This window comes from Schistocerca americana, chromosome 2, assembly GCF_021461395.2.
Source record: "Schistocerca americana isolate TAMUIC-IGC-003095 chromosome 2, iqSchAmer2.1, whole genome shotgun sequence".
NCBI classification, from domain to species: Eukaryota; Metazoa; Arthropoda; class Insecta; order Orthoptera; family Acrididae; genus Schistocerca; species Schistocerca americana.
The window spans coordinates 670,212,669-670,232,866 of NC_060120.1; the positions used below are offsets into that span (position 1 = coordinate 670,212,669).

Below are 20,198 nucleotides of genomic sequence, written 5' to 3' on the forward strand. Positions count from 1 at the left end.
AATGGTAGAACGATGGGTTCGATGACGGTTTGGATGTACCGTGCACTATTCAGTGTCCCCTCGACGATCACCAGTGGTGTACGGCCAGTGTAGGAGATCGCTCCCCACACCATGATGCCGGGTGTTGGCCCTGTGTGCCTCGGTCGTATGCAGTCCTGATTGTGGCGCTCACCTGCACGGCGCCAAACACGCATACGACCATCATTGGCACCAAGGCAGAAGCGACTCTCATCGCTGAAGACGACACGTCTCCATTCGTCCCTCCATTCACGCCTGTCGCGACACCACTGGAGGCGGGCTGCACGATGTTGGGGCGTGAGTGGAAGACGGCCTAACAGTGTGCGGGACCGTAGCCCAGCTTCATGGAGACGGTTGCGAATGGTCCTCGCCGATACCCCAGGAGCAACAGTGTCCCTAATTTGCTGGGAAGTGGCGGTGCGGTCCCCTACGGCACTGCGTAGGATCCTACGGTCTTGGCGTGCATCCGTGCGTCGCTGCGGTCCGGTCCCAGGTCGACGGGCACGTGCACCTTCCGCCGACCACTGGCGGCAACATCGATGTACTGTGGAGACCTCACGCCCCACGTGTTGAGCAATTCGGCGGTACGTCCACCCGGCCTCCCGCATGCCCACTATACGCCCTCGCTCAAAGTCCGTCAACTGCACATACGGTTCAAGTCCACGCTGTCGCGGCATGCTACCAGTGTTAAAGACTGCGATGGAGCTCCGTATGCCACGGCAAGCTGGCTGACACTGACGGCGGCGGTGCACAAATGCTGCGCAGCTAGCGCCATTCGACGGCCAACACCGCGGTTCCTGGTGTGTCCGCTGTGCCGTGCGTGTGATCATTGCTTGTACAGCCCTCTCGCAGTGTCCGGAGCAAGTATGGTGGGTCTGACACACCGGTGTCAATGTGTTCTTTTTTCCATTTCCAGGAGTGTATTTTCTAAGGTAAGTCGTAGGGTCAGTCTTTGTACACTACCTCAATATAATGTTTTCCTGACCCATCCTTTTCCGCTGTTCCCAACCAGTTCTGTGTCAGGTGCAGTAAGTTTAAAATTTACGGCACTTCGCACTCCTGCCCGTGCAGCCGGCTGCAGTTGTACTGCTGTTCTGGCGCGCATCTTTGGTCAGAGGGCTTGGCGTCGTCAGCGCCGTTGTGCAGCAGCTATCGCTGCCCGTCAGTGAGCTCCAAACTTCGGATGTCAGTCATCTGCGCTGCTCGCAACGAGGTAGCGTTTCCCGGAAGCGAGTCCGAGTGTGGTGGGGCGGACGAGAAGCCTGCGGTGTCGCCGGCGGTCAACGGGGTGCGTGACCGAGCTGGGAGCGGCGGCCGAGGTCGATGAAGAGGGCTGCTCTTGGGGGTGTGGGTAGCAGAACGGGAGCATGCGGCGACATCAAGGAGAGCTTTCACCGGTGTCCTTGGTATGATAGGCCGACGAGTCCTGGCGTGGCGCGGGGCTTTGGCCAGATTCGTCTGAAATGGTGTAGCAGGTCGCAGGCGTCACAGTTGCGGCAGTCAGAGATGTGAGGAGAGTGGGAGTCAACACGGACAGTCAGTGGTCAGCACCGAGTACGAAGCCTTCTGCAGAGGTGGTGTGCCGAGGAGCCGGTACTGTAACTCGACAAACGGTCGACGCGGAGAGTGGCTGCAAAAAAGAAAATAAATAAATAAATAAAATAAAATAAAAAAATAAAATAATAATAATAATAATAAAATATGGCTCTGAGCACTATGGGACTCAACTTCTGAGGTCACCAGTCCCCTAGAACATAGAACTACTTAAACCTAACTAACCTAAGGACATGACACACATCCATGCCCGAGGCAGGATTCGAACCAGCGGCCGTAGCGTAGGCGCGGTTCCAGACTGTAGCGCCTAGAACCGCTCGGCCACCCCGGCTGGCGAGTGGCTGCAGTGTGGACACAAATAAGTCAAGAGGGCCGTCGGTGTCTTTCCCGGGCGAGAGGACGGCTATTCCTGAGGAGATGCAGTCAGGGCCTTCCACATCGCGAGCGTTCTTTAGTGATCAACAGCTGTGTTTAATCGATAGTTAGAGGCACAAGCGGTATTTACATCTACATCTCTACTCCATAAGCCACCTTATCGTGCGTAGCAAAGGGTGCTCTGTGTAAGAATGTCACTTCCCCTTTCTTCGTTCGAGTCACGAATGGTTCGCAGATTGAGCGTAAGGCTTTGTCTTCATAATTTTCCCGTGAGTTATGCCTAGGAGGAAGCAACATATTAAAATATTGGATGTCTCTTCCAGGAACAACGCTCTCGGAAAACGGCCTCTCTTGCAGCGTCTTCCACTGAGTTGGCTTAGCAGCTCCATAACGCTTTCACGCTTACTAAATGAAATTTGTGTAATCATACAATACAGGGACTTTCTGTCTGTGTGCTCGTAATACGTTACATTTTTTTACGTTGTGGGCCGATTTCCAGTACCTGCAGCAAGCATCGACCCTCTGCAAGGCTTCCTGCATTTCGCTACAATTCTTTTCCTTTTAGCATTGCGACCTCTCTGTATACAACACCATCATCCGCGAGAAGCCTCACTGAACTTCCGACTTTATCTACCAAGTCATTTACATATACTGTAAAAAGTAATTACACTCGGTATGCACTGAGTGTAACTATTTGTCAGTCATATTCCACGTGGACTGTGTTGAGGTTACTGTGTTTGCTTGTGTGTTGGGCGTGCAACTATTTCTCGAAGCAAGAGCTACGCTAATCTCGTCTTTTATTAACACGTTCTAGTGATGACCACTATGGGTACATGCCGTTGTACACGGAATTGTAATTGCTAATTTTGCGTAGGTGGCATTTTAGTAGGATGATATTAGCGCTGATAACACTGAGTAGCCTCTGAACGGAGTAGCCGAGCCGTCTAACGCGCTGCAGTCATGGGCTGTGAGACTGGTCCGGCGGAGGTTCGAGTCCTCCTACGGGCATAGGTGTGTGTGTGTTTGTCGTTAGGATAATTTAGGTTAAGTAGTGTGCAAGCTTAGGGACTGATGACCTTAGCAGTTAAGTCCCATAAGATTTCACACACTTTTTTTTTTTTGAACAGAGTGGTTAGTACGTCTAGCCTTAAGTTTAAGTATGAATGCCCAGTTACATCTGAGAGATCGTGTGTGGAAGTTATTTTCATTTTACGGTTATTGTAATTTTTGACCATTAAGTCGAATTTTGAGAACCTTTTCTGTTCTTGCAGTTACTTCTAATTTTACTGTTACTGTGGTCTTGTTAATATCAAGTTATTTTATCATTGTTTTAAGTTTAAATTCGTTTACTGTGTTGTTCTATTCCCGGGCTTCAGGAACTATAGCTGAGCCGCATATTGCATTCAGAAGCGATATTATTGTTTCGTTAATTGTCAAAAAAGAAATTTTCGGTTTAATAAAAAAAATGCTTGCCAGAGCAAGCAGACAACTGCACAACCCCCAGTAGGAAGTCCACTCCACCCAAACCCTACGCTAGAATTACCACAATCAGTTTTATCACGGCTTTTCCTATTGATATTTACGTGGACCCATAAAATATTAGATATATAACTAGAAATTACGTTTTACTTTACGTTGAAAATGGATTTCATTATCCTTAATAGCTGTTCAATTTTTACTTTCAATGTAAATGCTAGAACGGTCATTGGTTTTGCTCGACCGCTGTTTTCATATGCCACTGTTTTTTCTCCCCTCAACTTTATAATTTTTTTTCTCTTCCGTTTTTTCACTTCTCTATATTTACATTTGTATGTTCAATGAGACATACAGTATTTTGTAGTAACCTGGGTTCCCTCTAATCTTCTGATTTAAGGAAAACCGCAGCTCGCTTAAATTCTCTAGGTTTGTTCGCCTTCATTCCAGGGAAATATTTTCTACGCACGTACTCTTATTTTCAGATACAATAGAAATTTATGACTAGTTAACGTCTGTGATGTCTGATACAACTTAATGGGGTGTGTTGCCTGCTCCTGCTGGTCGCCAAGTGCCCTGACCTGCACGATTATCGGACTCGCACCCACTGGGCAGGCGGCGACGCAATGGCGCGGCGTCTCATCTCGTCTGTATAAGAATGAGATTTTCACTCTGCAGCGGAGTGTGCGCTGATATGAAACTTCCTGGCAGATTAAAACTGTGTGCCCGACCGAGACTCGAACTCGGGACCTAGGAGACGCTAGGAGGAGGTACTGGCAGAAGTAAAGCTGTGAGTACCGGCCGTGAGTCGTGCTTCGGTAGCTCAGTTGGTAGAGCACTTGCCCGCGAAAGGCAAAGGTCCCGAGTTCGAGTCTCGGTCGGGCACACAGTTTTAATCTGCCAGGAAGTTTCGTCTGTATAAGGTTGTCTCCCTTGAGAAACCAACTAAAAGCAGCATGGAACACATCTCGGAAAGTGGCACCCGAAATCGGAACGGCCATCTCCATGCTCTTCTGCAGGGCTGTGTGCAAACTATAGGAGGCTGACCAATGAAACTGTTGACCATCACTATAGGCGTACACTTGTGTAAGAAGGATAATATACAATGCGCCGTATGACCATCATGTGAACATATCCTCAACGCGCGCCACCATTGCTTCAGGAAGTAGATTTTCTGCGCGCGTCTACTTGCCAGTACTTTAGATCGCTAAAATAGGGGGCTCAAGGGTTATCAATATTTTCCAGACAGGAAAAGAATAAGCAGTTGTGTGGAAAGAGAGAAGGAAAACGAAATTTCGTTGTCACGAAATCACGTATTTTAGGCACTCGGAAAGGTCACGCTACGAATCCATCGGCATAAATAAGAGCCTGAAGAGGATTCCTATCACGGAAAGGCACTAAATCTGATACCAAGTAGAAGCGGTAGCTTGTTCTGCTGAAGCACCGGCAATTGTGTGATGCTCAAAAGCACGATATGACCGCTGAAGGGCGTAGTCCCAGGTCATACATCGCGATCATGCCAAAAGTTGTCTGTGCACTGCGCTCAGCCACTGTTACCAAATAAACACCGAATGTTACAACCATAAGTTGACTGTAGCCTTGGAAGAGAAATTCACTGACATGACAATAGTTTCGACAACAAAGAAGAGAGCTTAAAGGTAGGCGGATCCTGCACTCCGATACTACAGCGAACAACTGTTGAAGGTATTTAGGCAAGAAACACAGTGGTAATGTGGAGAAAAGCCCTTGCAAGATGGCGCGACAAGTACAAGTAACCTCCGGCTGCGAGTTCAACTCCAGTCCGCCACCAGAAATGCAGGGTGCAACTTTGGCAAGGCCAGCCACTCGTGAAGACGAAAGTCAGGAAAACGTTAGGTACAGGCATTACATCAGTAGTAATTTTATTCACTTGTAGATCACTTTTACAGGGATATTGAAAAGATAACATAATTCACATACAGGGTCTCTTCTATGAATCACCAGGTTCATTTTCTCTGGTGTTTCAGCGGATATTTGCAACTTCGTGTCAGCGTTGTGTAGCTGGAGTGAGCCCCCCCCCCCCCCCCCCCCAAAAAAAAAAGAAAATAGTGCACATCACTTCTTTCATAAGAACCCCAGTGACAACGGAAAGCGTCGGTTTATTTCCCATTAAAACAAAATGATTTTTAAAGCTGTCCAAGATTAGTCTAGTCCGACACTCATGCTCATAAATTAAGGATAATGCTGATGCATGGTGAAACAACGCTCTGGTGGGCGGTTTGCGGGTTTAAATCACCTCGGGATATGACCATGCAGCGCGTTTGACCTGCGGTTGGCCCCCCGGGGCGCTGGCAGCAGTCCAGATACGCAGAGGTGTGTTGGTGCATGTCAGAGTACGGTGCAGCGAGTAAGTGTGCAGACGTCTTCAGACGTGCTAATAGTGACCGTGTGTTGAAAATGGCTCAAAGAACACATATTGATGACGTTATTGGGGTTAGAATACCAGGTCGACTGGAAGCTGGTCAAACACAGCAGGTCGTAGCACGGGCCCTCCGTGTGCCACAAAGTATGATCTCAAGAATATGGCAACGATTCCAGCAGACAGGAAATGTGTCCAGGCGCTACAGTACGGGACGTCCACAGTGTACAACACCACAAGAAGACCGATATCTCACCATCAGTGCCCGCAGACGGCCACGGAGTACTGCAGGTAGCCTCGCTCGGGACCTTACCGCAGCCAATGGAACAGTTGTCTCCAGACACACAGTCTACAGATGACAGAACAGACATGATTTATTCGCCCAGAGACCTGCAAGGTGCATTCCACTGATCCCTGGTCACAGGAGAGGCCGCGAAGTCTGATGTTAAGAACACAGTACATGGTCATTGGAACAGTGGTCCCAGGTTATGTTCACGGACGAGTCCAGGTGTAGTCTGAACAGTGATTCTCGCCAGGTTTTCAGCTGGCGTTAATCAGAAACTAGATACCAATCCCTTAATGTTCTTGAAAGGAACCTGTTTAGAGGTCGTGGTTAGATGGTGTGGGATGGGATTGTGATTGGTGCACGTACACACCTGCATCTCTTTGACAGAGGAACTGTAACAGGCCAGGTGCATCGGGACGTCATTTTGCACCAGTATGTCCGCCTTTTCAGAGATGCAGTGGGTCCCACCTTCCTCCTGATAGATGATAACGCACGGCCCCACCGAGCTGCCATCGTGGAGGAGTACCTTGAAACAGAAGATATCAGGCGAATGGAGTGGCCTGCCTGATCTCCAGACCTAAACCCCATCGAACACGTCTGGGATGCTCTCGGTCGACGTATCGCTGCACGTCTTCAAACCCCTGGGACACTTCAGGAGCTCCGACAGGCACTGGTGCAAGAATGGCAGGCTGTACCCCAGCAGCTGCTCGACCACCTTATCCAGAGTTGCCAACCCGTTGTGCGGCTTGTGTACATGTGCATGGTGATCATATCCTACATTGATGTCGGGGAACATGCTCAGGAAACAGTGGCGTTTTGTAGCACATGTGTTTCGGGACGGTTTTCTCAACTTATCACCAATACCGTGCACTTACAGATCTGTGTCGTGTGTGTTGCCTATGTTCCTATGCTATTAGCGCCAGTTTCGTGTGTCCTTAATTTATGGGAATTGTCCTTAATTTATGAGCATGAGTGGATATTCGTTTTACCGATAAGTACTAACAGGGACAGTAAAACTGGAAGAATAAACAAGTACTCCAGCAGGGACAGCACTGCCCTGGTCCGCGCTGACTGCCACCGCCAAGGTGCAGCGCTACTCAGTCGCTGCTGGACTGCAGTTTATTCTTCGTGTTGTACTGTCCCTGTTAGCACTTATCGGTAAAACGAATATCGGGCTAGACTGATATGGGAGCTCTGTCGAACTGATACGTAAAATTCCGATTTAAAAATATTTTGTTTATAACAGGAAACAAACCGGTGCTTTCTGCCGATACTGCGGGTCGCATGAAAGACTGACGAGCAGTAATTGTTTGGGATGGCTACACAGCGAAAAAAAGGTATTACAAAATCTGCCGAAACATCAGAGAAAATGCGCCTGACGACCTTTAGGAGAGACATCCGGCGTACAGGCCAATTACGTACTTACAATATAGTGTGACAAGGGTGGAAGTCGTTCATCGCCTTGTGGTAGAAACATTCTCGCCGTTTGCCTCAAGTAATATAGGAAAATCACAGAAAACCAAAGTCAGGATGTCAAGATCTAAGTTCGAACACATATCCTTCAGGATAAAAGTCCAATCTACTACAAACAGCACATCGTCGTTCGGTTAACGGTACAACGCTGTTTTGTTTGTATAGGGTGTCCCATGAGCAATAGTCAATATTCTGGGATATGACAGGAACGACCGTTCGAAGCAAAAAAAGACTGGTAAAAATATGCGTTGTAATGCATACGTTAAGTGTTATGAATACTTTTTCATCTACGATACGGTGAAACAAAACTCTTCTGCCGCAAGCTCTTTACTTTTCATGTTTTGAGAGGCTGCAATATGGACATAAATAAGAAAAAAATTCCCGGTAAACATGGGATCTTACATGCACATCTTAAAAGCTCTTCTGAACAATGGCTCGTAGCTCTTTAGATATGTGTTTTAGGGCCCATACTTAATAAACATTTTTGCTTCGAACGACCGTCTTGTCATATCGCTGAATACTGACCGTTCCTCCTGGGACACCCTGTATATTCTTGTAAAGAAGTTATTTTATAATGTTGAAAGGTGTATGAATTCCTAAGGGAACCAAACTGCTAAGGTCATCGGTCTCTAAACTTACACACTACTTAAATTAACTTATGCTAAGAACAACACACGCACCAATGCCCGAGGGAGGACTCGAACCTCCGGCGGGAGGAGCCGCGCAAGCCGCCACATGGCGCCTCAAACCGAACGGCCACTCAGCGCGTCCACATAATGTAAAAAGCTAGTTGTTCTTTCATTTCTCAACAACGGGCACTGGACACGCACGCTGCGTAGACATTCGAATCTTGACGACGGCATTTAATTACCGTTTTGCGTACCGCTTCTCTGAACAGCCTAATCTCTCCCCGTAATGGGTCAGATATTGAGCTCAAAAAGAGGTTAGGACGTTAGCATCATCCGGTTCAGAGCTTTACTGAAATGTTTTCCAGAACAAAAGTTAGTGTTTTGTGAAATGACAGTTGTTTTATTGTTATTTACTCTTGTTACATTGCCGGCCGTAGAGGCCGAGCGGTTCTAGGCGCTTCAGTCTGGAACCGCGCGACCGCTACGGTCGCAGGTTCGAATCCTGCCTCGGGCATGGATGTGTGTGATGTCCTTAGGTTAGTTAGGTTTAAGTAGTTCTAAGTTCTAGGGGACTGACGACCTCAGATGTTAAGTCCCATAGTGCTCAGAGCCATTTGAACCATTTTTGTTACATTTTTACCATTTTTAAACAAACGTATTCAATGTTAGGTAATCATTCATTGTGTAGAATATGCAGGGTGGTCAGAAAAAGTCTGGAAAGGTTGTAAGGGTGTTACAGAGTAAGTTGTGCTGAGAAATAATTGTTAAGAAAAATTCGATACGTTTCGCTGTTTCCGAGTCAGTTAGTACTGAAGCTATCCAATCAGGCCGTTGCGCACGCAAATTCAAGTAGTACGCCAGTCATGGTGGTGCCAAACGTGTTCTTCGTTTGGTTTGCGACAAGAGAACGAAACAAAAATTTGACATGGGACTGTCTAACAGACAGGGAGCAGTATGTCGTCCTGAACGGGGTAACTTGAACAGAAACCAGAGTAACTTCAGGTATGCCCCAGGGCAGCGTAATAGGTCCTCTGCTTTTTACGATTTACATAAACGATCTGGTTGATGGTATTGACAACGGCTTTAGACTGTTTGCCGATGATGCTGTAATCTACAGGAAAGTAGTATCACACGAAAGTTCTGAGCAAATCAATGAAGATTTGCAGAAAATAAATGCGTGGTGTAACGACTGGCAGTTATCTCTCAACATTAGTAAGGGTAACCGACTGCGTATAACAAGACGAAAATCTCCATTAATGTATGAGTACAAAATAAATGATCAGTCTTTGGAAGTGGTAACATCAGTGAAGTATCTGGGTGTGACTATTCGAAATGATCTCAAATGGAATGATCAGATTACACAAGGAACGGGTAAGGCGAACTCTAGATTGCGGTTTATTGGTAGAGTCCTGAAGCGATGCAGTCCTTCAACAAAGGAAATAGCTTACAATACGTTAGTTCGTCCAGTCTTAGAATATTGTTCGTCTGTATGGGACCCTTACCAGTTGCGTCTGATTCAAGAGATTGAGAATGTCCAAAGAAGAGCGGCAAGATTCGTGACTGGTACATTTAACCATCGCGAGAGCGTTACAAATCTCATAGAAAGTTTGAAGTGGGACACACTTGCAGATAGACGACGCACTAAACAGAAGGGGCTGCTCACTAAATTCCGAAATCCAATCTTCGCCGAGGATGTAGAGCATATATTATTACCACCAACTTTCACATCGCGTAATGATCATCCTTCAAAGATAAGGGAAATAAGAGCTCGTACTGAGGCGTTCAGACACTCGTTTTTCCCTCGCGCGATCCGCGAGCGGAACAGAGAGGGGGAAATATGACTTCGGCGCGAAATGTGCCCTCCGCCACACACCGCTTGGTGGCTAGCGGAGTATATACGTAGATGTAGTAAGGATCAAATCCTAGTCAAAGGCGTCTACTCTATGAGAACAACTGCCAGTAATTGTAACTAGCTGGCCGTTACAATTTGTGCTTGCAACTGTCTGATGGCTAATTTCAGTGCTAACTAACTCGGAATTTATCAGCACGACCTATCCTGCGACACTTTTGCAAGCTATTCAGACTATTTTCTAACACCCTGTAGTGCCTAACCGGCACCTGTTAACAGCCTTTTTGAATAAGTGTGTTTTAGTAATATGCTTAAGTAATTTACTGTACAATTTTATCCCCCGATAAACGATGTGTGAGTACTTTGCTATATCTTTCATGGTAAGTTCAGTCTGGATCTTGTTCTATGGTCATGTACAGAGTTTTTTGTGCAGTAATTATTAAGGTTATTAAATCAATTTCGATATTCGTAATTAATTGGTGAGTGGAGTTACATGTAAATAATACCAGTCAGCTTTTTAATTGTGATTACCAGTTGATTCATGACCCCAATGCGTTAATTATTCCCATCTTCATCTACACAGTTAAACTAGGACGTAATGATCTGCACTACTTACTTGATTTAAAACAGACGGCTTTCTGTTGAAAGCTCTGAACCTAAATGAACTGAAATGAATCGCGTGTGTTGCGTGTTGCAGGCATGCAGAACCTGTCCATCTCGTGCGCTCTGGTCTGCCTCATCGTGTTGGGCAGCGCCGCCCTGGTGGGCGCCTTCGGAGTCCTGCGACACCAGATCAGCGCCGTCCTGATCACCGGCGTCATGTACCTGCTCGCCGGTAAGCACTCCCAAGTGTCTGCCCACCTGAAAGAATGGTCTGGAAGTAGAAATTGATCTAAACGATTGGGCAACTGCTATGACATTATCTCCCTCCCTCGCCCTCCCCCTCTTCCTCCCCCCTCTCTATCTCTCTCTCTCTCTCTCTCTCTCTCTCTCTCTCTCTCTCTCTCTCTCTCTCTGTGTGTGTGTGTGTGTGTGTGTGTGTGTGTGTGTGTGTTCGTCTAATTCACTATCTCACTCGTCCTCCGTCTCGCGCTGTCTAACTCTTTTTTCCCCCCCTTTCTACATCATTATCCTCCTCTAACTCATTCCCCTTCTCTCTTTCTCATTTGTCTTCTCTCTCTCCCATTTTCCCTCTCTAATTCAGTTTTCCTCTCTGCGTCACTCTGTCATTCTCTAATTCAGTCTTTCTCTTGGCTCAAATGGTTCAAATGGCTCTGAGCACTATGGGACTCAACTGCTGTGGTCATAAGTCCCCTAGAACTTAGAACTACTTAAACCTAACTAACCTAAGGACAACACACAACACCCAGCCATCACGAGGCAGAGAAAATCCCTGACCCCGCCGGGAATCGAACCCGGGAACCCGGGCGTGGGAAGCGAGAACGCTACCGCACCACCACGAGATGCGGGCCAGTCTTTCTCTCTCCAACTCATTCTTCCCTTGTCAAATTCACTGTTTCGTTCTTTAATCCATTCTCTGTAACTCACTAACTCTGAACCTTACTGACAAATTTCTTGAGATGGTTCCTGGACTGAGAAGGGTAAAAGATGTGCGAACTTTGTTAAGGTACTCTGCAATAGAGCATTTATTTAATTCATAGTTAGTCCCAAACCCACAGAGGAAGAATGCGTCCAACGGGTCAGCGATTTTGCTCATCTTTCGCGTGGTTTTAGCACATACTTTCTAACAATCTGCGTGGTGTCTGCGACTGTTCTAAGTCGAGTCTCCCTACCACTTTCACGCAACGACGCTCTGAGCGTGTTTTTTAGGGAATTGACTAGTTTGAACCTGGGACCTGTTGCTGGTAAGGAGACGCCAGATCACACATGACATGTAGAGTTCAGTGAGACTAGCGATGATATAACCAAATACTTAATGATTTGAGCGTCAGCTCCACTGCACTCCCTGTAAAAGAATCTTAATGCTAACTAAATTTAGTGGAAGGGGTTCAAGGCTTTCCTATTTTTAGTTAGCTGGTAAAATAACGTCGAAAAAGCAGTTAAGTTTACCATTGGAATTTTTATTCTACTCACAAAACATTGTTTATAAATTGCACTATTGATAAAAGGAAATATTTTAATTCAGGATGATAAAAACCAACTGCGTTCAACAAAAGTGTGAATGAATATTCCCTGAATGGGTTTCCAAGTTCTACAATGGATCGAAGGATGACCTATGCCATATCACATCTATAATCTAGATTTAAGTTAAGTTTCATAAAAGAGAAAACTATCAAAATGGTCTACAGTGACCCTCAATTATCTTTAATTACTTATCTAACTTGTCGTAAATTACCGTGGCTGATGTGGCTTCTCAATAATTATATAACAGAAAACTCATCGCGTTTCAGATTATGCGCTCAAAAATGCGGCATCGCGTGCGTTCATTACCTTGTCGGTGTTCGTCAGGGGGCGGCGGCCGGCGCAGCTCCATACAGCTCGCCGTCTCGGAAGCAACTCTTTCCTAACTTCTCCTTACTACAATTTACCAAAGTTGGTTTAAAAAAAAACTATCTGGCTGTGTTTTCATCTGACCAATCAGGGTCTCGATGTTAACCTTAAGCTCCGCCTACAAAAATTCTGTCTATCCAATGAGAAACGTTATACTTTTCGTGGTGCGGCAATGTTTTTAACGTTTGCAACGTAACAGAGACGCGAAAAAGTCTCACGCTAAAACTTGCAGCTGGTGTGGCCCTTTTAGTGTTATCGTAAGATCTATACTGTTCTTCTGGAGGGCTCTATCTTTTAACATGGGCTGGGGGGTGGTCCTGGTGGTTAGCTAGTGACGTGGGTGTCCGTCCCTTATCGTAGGGCCTTCTAGCTTAACACGGTTCTGCTCTCGGCTTCTGTTCTCGTTTCTCCCCGCGGAAATGCGTCTGTCTCACGGTGGGAAGGTATGACATGCATTTAGGCATTCTTGTGTTAGTCTGTGGTATTCCATTTGCTCACTCGTTACTCATATTACTTTGGTTAATTTAATGTCAGGATTTATTCGAAGATATGTGACATACTACTGGATTTTCTTATCATGTCAGGGTTTTCATGGAAGGTGTTGGATTTGCCTGACACCTTACAACTTAGGTGTAACAGATGGTGCTCTTTCAAAGTTTTACAGTCCTGTTGAATAACGCACGAGCCGGCCGGTGTGGACGAGCGGTTCTAGGCGCTTCAGTCTGGAACCGCGCGACCGAAACGGTCGCAGGTTCGAATCCTGCCTCGGGCATGGATCTGTGTGATGTCCTTAGGTTAGTTAGGTTTAAGTAGTTCTAAGTTCTAGGTGACTGATGACCTCAGCAGTTAAGTCCCATAGTGCTCAGAGCCATTTGAACCATTTGAATAACGCACGAGAGTACCAGCCAGTGCGCAGCAAACTTAGCGCTAACAGATAAAGCGTCACAGCAGTCTTCCCGAGTCTCATTCAATCTTCTTTTTTTATCTTCCATCAACAAGTTCTATTGCTACAACGAATGATATTTACTCGAAAAAGAACAATAATAATAATGTTAACTATTCTAGCATATTCATGGCAAAATATAATAACGATTTGTGATGAACAATTATTGGCGACACGTTCATGAGTGTATCGCAGTTAGTGTGCATTGTTCAAAACAGGTGGAGCTCAGTATGAAATGAGTGCGATACACGCAAGCATGTAGGATACATAAATAACTGTTCATTACATCACGATTCCGTATTTTACCTCGATTGTCTCTCGCTACATGTATACTAAAATGATTATCATTTTGTTGATTCCTTCCGAATAAACCTGATTCCTTGTATCACTACAAGTTTTCGATGGATAAGAAGAAAATGGATTCGAAAGCAATACGAGCAGACTTCCGTTCTGTAGTCTTAGCTGGTCGCCACTGTGATGTTATGAGGTGCCAGTGGGCACACAGGATGTCATATCTGATGCACTTAGTTGGTAAGTTGGATAGCAGGCGTTACGTTAATGATTCGTTAAGGCCGGTCTGTGACTGCACTATATTGAAGTCCTCCATGACGTTAGTTTTCAACAAGATAACCCAAGACCACATGTTGCCCTTACTGTCCTTATCTACCTTGACGCAGAGGATGTTCGACTGTTGTCCCGCCAACACGTTCCCCAGATCGTTTACCCACTGAAAACACTTGGTCATAGGCTACCAAGACAGTGGCATGCCAACACTTGCAGCCTCTATGATTTGTGAAGTCATAGAGCTGAAGCAACATGGTATGCCGGACCTGTATCTTTTATCGAAGCTCACTTTTTTCGAATACTAGCTGAGTTAGAGGCGTTGTTGCTGCCAGGAGTGGCAGGTCTATGTACTAAATTTGGCACACTGTTTGCCATTAAAATCACTGCAAATTTAATTATCTATTCTTCCTTATACTGTATACACACAATAAATAAAATTTCATTTTCGGCAATCCTTCCTGGATCAGCAATTTTAACTGGTATCAAAGTATATTCCAACTATTTTTGACACAGACACGCCCCACGTTCTCTGTTTAATAGCAGGTTGATGTTCTGTCTACAGCAGTTGTTCCCAATCTTTCTGACTGGAATTAGATATTACGAATGACCCCGCATTCCCCCATCGTCATCAACCATTAGCGTCTACCTATACTTTAGAATGAAGAAGAATTTTCTGTAACAAATTTTTTTTAAGGTGACGAAAGATAAATCATATTTAGTTTTGAAGTTGTTGCCTTAAACTATGTTGAACCATGAACCAATGAATCAATGAAACAGTTGGCACTGCTTATTTCTGACAACCTTTTTTTTAGAATGATACAGCAATTCTTAGTGCACCGCATGTGGTACATAGAACACCTTCTCAGAAAAGAAAGCTAACTCTGCACATTGAGGGTAGACACCTGGTACAAAACATGTGTCCTCTGCACCACACCTCCCCGCAGCGATGCTTGCTTCACCCTGCGCACCCACTGCAAATCAACCAAGTTTAAATATGTGCACTATACTCAATTGCTTGGAAATCACTTGTACGCTAGACTCCTCGCTTTTTAACGGACTGAAACTGGAAGACTTCAAGCTACAAATGCTTTGTGTCTGACCACTCCCACTAACAATAATAATAATACTGTGTTGGCCCTACAGCAATGTAGCAGCCATTTTGAATAGTTACTGTTGTGTTGTCGATTAGTTCGTTTGTATACTGCGAATTGAATAATGAAGCAATTTCTGGTCCATTTTGGGGATTATCTACAGTGTGGAGAAGACATTTTTGTGATATATATAAGCATTTGTGGCGTATATGTTTCAATTTGTTTTTCCTATACGCATGGTTCAAAGTGCAAAGTATGAATGTCGTGCATGCACTATATGAAGAAAATGATCATACATTTGTTTCGCCTCCACCCACTGTATCATGCGTTAATGCTAGTATTAGGGAAAAATTGTAATTATTGGTAATACATACCCAGTATTACAGTCGTATGAAACAGTGATAATGCTAATGAACTTTCAAAAAAAATTAGTTTCGTGACTAAAACACAGATTGGCCGATGTGGTCGAGCGGTTCTAGGCGCTTCAGTCCGGAACCGCACCGCTGCTACGGTCACGGGTTCGAATCCTGCCTCGGGCATGGATGTGTGTGATGTCTTTAGGTTAGTTAGGTTTAAGTAGTTCTAATCCTGGGGGACTGATGACCTCAGATGTTAAGTCCCATAGTGCTTAGAGCCATTTGAACTATTTGAACTAAAACACAACCGAACCCTTTTGTTTTTACCACTCAGCAAATTTTATTTTACCCCTCAGGATGTAATTACTCCCATACTGGGAACTACTGGCCTACAGTAAATAAACCACCATTTGACGGCGACTTTCGTTGTTCCTCTTTCACTTCAAACAAAATGTTAATTTTTTGATTATTAGCAAGAAGAAAGAGCGAAATCATCTTAACGACGTGAGCTAGGGAAAAAATCGGCGTAATCAGTGGTCGCTGTTTCGCTTCTAACAGTATAACACGTGACCGTGAATCGGTATTTCAGTGCCTATAAGGGCTTTGTAATGCAACGACGCCTCATAAGATATCGGACTTCGTGTAAGTAGTTTAGCATACATGCAGGTTCTGTTATTGACCACGCAGTACGCATTTAAAACAGCTGCAACGGGAGCCGGTCAGTGGCTCACCGTATTTACAGTGTCCAGCTGATATTGTTGCTCGGCGTTGCAATAGCTCGAACAATGTTTAAAAATCAGTGTTAGGACAAGGAATCATGATAGTATTAAATAGAAACGTCATCTCGCTCAAGACTGTATTGATATAAGAAGTATAAAACTAGAATGTCACCACCTTATATTGACTGCTGTGACAGAAGGAGCATAAAAAAGAAGAGTGAGACAGGAAGCTGAATCTGATTCCTCAATCAACTTTTTTAAACAAAATTCAAACGACTTTCCAGCCTTTACATACTTTACAGGAGTTTATAATGCTGGCTGCGCATTTATGAGCTTGAGTAGGGTTTTATTATTTCAATTAAAATAAAATGTTAAATATGATGACATAGTCTTGTTCGTTGCACTTTTGTCTTTAAAAAATAATCTTTGCGTCCACGTTGGACACTCCTTGTAACCGCTGCACTAGGTGGAACAATCCCTTGCAGCGAGAACACTGGTCATCGACAGGAATTCCAGAAGCCTTCTTATTGGACTGTAACAAAATAATTTTCTACACGCTATTTTCAATTTATTCTCTATCAGCATACATAGAACAGGTAAAAAAAATTTTCTATAAGCCATTTTCAATATATTCCCTATCAGCATACATAGGATAAGTGAAAAGTTTAAGTGCTAACAAAATGGTGATACGTTTAAACAAATGTCATTTTCTTTGCCCACAAAATCAGGAAAAAAGAGTGCACCAAAAATAGATATAGGAGAACGACTGCGTACGCTGACCGAGAATTCAATTTAGAATGCTGATATCAGATTCTGCTGGCATCAAATTCTGATCAAAATCGAATGTGCCGTTCCCAACTTATGTTTCCTACCAATTTGTAAAATACTATTTCGATAAAAACGCGTTTAAAGTTTTGGGGTTACATTGTTAGTAGTTGAGTTAAATATAGCTCTGGTCAGCAATCCTTGGCCGATACACCAAGCCTTCCAGATCCAAAAGGAGGTCCTCCTCCATCTTTCTCGTGGAAGTGGTGGTCCTGAGGGTCCCTTTGGCAGCTTCTGTTATCTGTTACTCTGCTCGGTCGACACGCTTTTCGTCCTTTTTTTTCTTTTTCTTTTCTTTTCAGAAGTTGTAAGCAGGCTCGTCCAATCTCAAGTTCGAGGATGTTCATGGTTTCCACCATGCCTGTTGGGGCGTCGTTTAAATTACGTGCTACCACACAGGCCACGATATCGACTGTTTTTCCCCGCTGTGAGTGGTTTTGGGAGATCCTGTTTCACAAATCGCCTTGTAACTCGATAACGGATTTCTGGCGAACTGGGATGAACGCTGCAATAAAGTAGACATTCCAGAGCACATTCTAAGACAGAGAAAAGTATAGAGTTTTTGAAATTTTCAAAGAGCACTGCCCCCTTATGAAGGGAGAGCGACATGCGCGATTGATCGTGAGCGCGAGCTCTTCACCTGTTACTTACTCGGCCGGAAGCGATGTAAGACGTGTTCCTACAGAAGGCTGGCCGCCAGCCATTGCTCCAGCATGGGACACGGAGCAGAGCAGGCCGTCTCCGGCGCCGAGCCTATCGACAGCGCGCCTCCCCCCCGCCTCCCCCCCCCCCTCGGTGTCCCTGACCCGCCTCGCAGCGTCGCGACGCCCCACTGGGACCGACGCCAACTTCCCGCCACGTGCGCCGTCATTCGCTCTCACTGCCCAGGTCGGGCGTCCCTATTGGTTTAATGTCGCGCGCGAGTCGTGGCGTACGTCCAACTTTCACTGCCAATATTCGTCCAATGCGCTCAGCTGGGTCGTACCACAAAAAGTAACTGACAACTCGGCTCCACGCAGCCTATTGTCAGCTCTTAAAAACAGTGTTCGAACCAATTGTCTGTTCGTTATGCAGCTCCACGAAATGCTCATTACTAACACCAGCGGTAGAACACATAAATGAATGTAGAAATCGAACTGAGGAACAATGCTAAATACGAAGCAAAAGCGACACTGTTTAACATATTTTACGTTTAACGTGTAATCGGTTACAATAAACTCGTTTACTGTTATTATTCATTAAGCAGAAGAGTCTAGATCGCGTTTTATTAACTGTTAAGACGGTTTCGGACGAGTCAGGCATCCCCCAGACTTAATTCTAAAATAAGGACTGTTGCTAACATTGGCGTCAGCTTGTGTGTTTAAAATATTGTAGTTAAAAAATTTGGCTTCGCAGACGAAAACAAAGAATAAAACTGTGTTGTTTCTCTGTTACTTTTGCATTAGGTTTTCCTCTTGGTCACCACACACATACAACGTTTTATACCAGTATAAAGGGTATTGGCGCTGAACATATTATGATATAAAAACAATAAAGCTGCATGTGAAGATGGAATCGTAGCGGAAATCCTCGAATCAGCAGGCCCAAATACTATAAAAGAAATCACCGAAATAATACAAGACATTTGGCAAACGGAACGAATTCCGTGCGACTGGAAAAATGCATTAATTCATCTGCTACACAAGAAAGGAGATAGATCGGATGTAAGCAACTATGGGGGAATCTCATCGATATTAGTAGCTTATAAAATCCTATCCCAGTGCCTTCTCGATAGAGCACAACAACAAATAGAACCAAAATTTGGAGAATACCAGGCCGTTCATGTCCAGAGCAAATTCTGAACTTAAAACTAATCTTAAAACATCAGAGAATAAGTGGCAAAGGTGTTGTTTGCATATTTGTTGACTTTAAAAAAGTCTACGATTCAGTTGATCGTCAATCAAATATTAAAAGAACATGGTTTAGATCTGAAAACACTTGCAATGATACAACAAACATTGATAGACACAAAATCTAAAGTCATATTTATGGGGGAAATATCTGAACCTTTTCTAATCAAAACAGGAGTAAGACAAGGAGATGGACTTTCTCCACTACTGTTCAACTGCGTCCTTCAAAAGGTGATTCAAGAATGGCACAAACTGAAATCAGTCCTCAAGATTGACCAACCAATTAATCTCGGCAGAGGAAAATTAACAGTAGATTGCTTAGCATTTTCAGACGATCTAGCCATCTTAACTCGCGATGTTTCAACATCGAAAAAACAGATTGAACTCCTGAAAGAAACTGCGGAAGAAGTCGGCCTGCAAGTATCTTTTGAAAAGACAGAATATATGACTTTCAACAAACAAGCACCAAAATTCATGGAGGCAAAATATGGCAAAATTAAGAGTCCCACAATTTAAATCTGTCGGTGAAACGATTCAGGAAAATGGAACAGAAGCGAAAGCCAACGAAGTCAGATGCCAAAAGATGGGCACTGCTTATCGACTCACTCAAAATATCTACAGTAAAAAATGTGTCTCCAAGCACACAAAACTACGACATTACAATACCGTCATAAAACCAGAATGCCTATACGGATCAGAGACACGAATTTTAAACAGGAAAACACACACAGAAAAAATTCAGAAAAAGGAACGGAAGATCATAAAAATATTTTAGGCCCAAAACTTGTAGGTGAACAGTATCGGGTTCAGAGGCAAACAGGAAATCAAACAATACTCTAATATTCACAATGACATTAGAAAACGCAGATTAAGATTCTATGGACACATCAAAAGAATGAATCTGGACAGACTTACAAAGGAAATAGTTGAATTCTATGACAACAGGAGTAAATCTAAAACAGACCAAATGAAATGGATTGGTGAAATCAAAACAGAACTGAAACTAGCAGGAATTACACCATAGGATATCCAAAACAGGGAAATCTACAGATCCAAAATTCACAAGTGGCAAGTTGACCAAGAGGAGAAACCAAAGAAGAAGACTGAACAACGTGGTCTCAAGAAAGAAAAGTGAAGTGGACTGACAAGGCAGCCAGTCCACAGTGACGGGTAGCCGAAAGAAAGGCACGTGTACACACACACGCCGACGGTCGTCAAGTACTGGAACAGGCTACGTAATTAATG

At 44.5% G+C, this 20,198-nt stretch overlaps 1 protein-coding gene across 1 annotated transcript in view; it reads left to right on the forward strand.

Annotated features, from left to right (window-relative positions):
- Positions 1 to 20,198, forward strand: part of LOC124594320 — a 292,174-nt gene that overhangs the window by 244,886 nt on the left and 27,090 nt on the right. Inside the window, exon 3 of the mRNA XM_047132683.1 lies at positions 10,753 to 10,890. Within this exon, the coding sequence (XP_046988639.1) occupies positions 10,753 to 10,890 (138 nt within the window). The remainder of the gene's footprint in view (positions 1 to 10,752; positions 10,891 to 20,198) is intronic.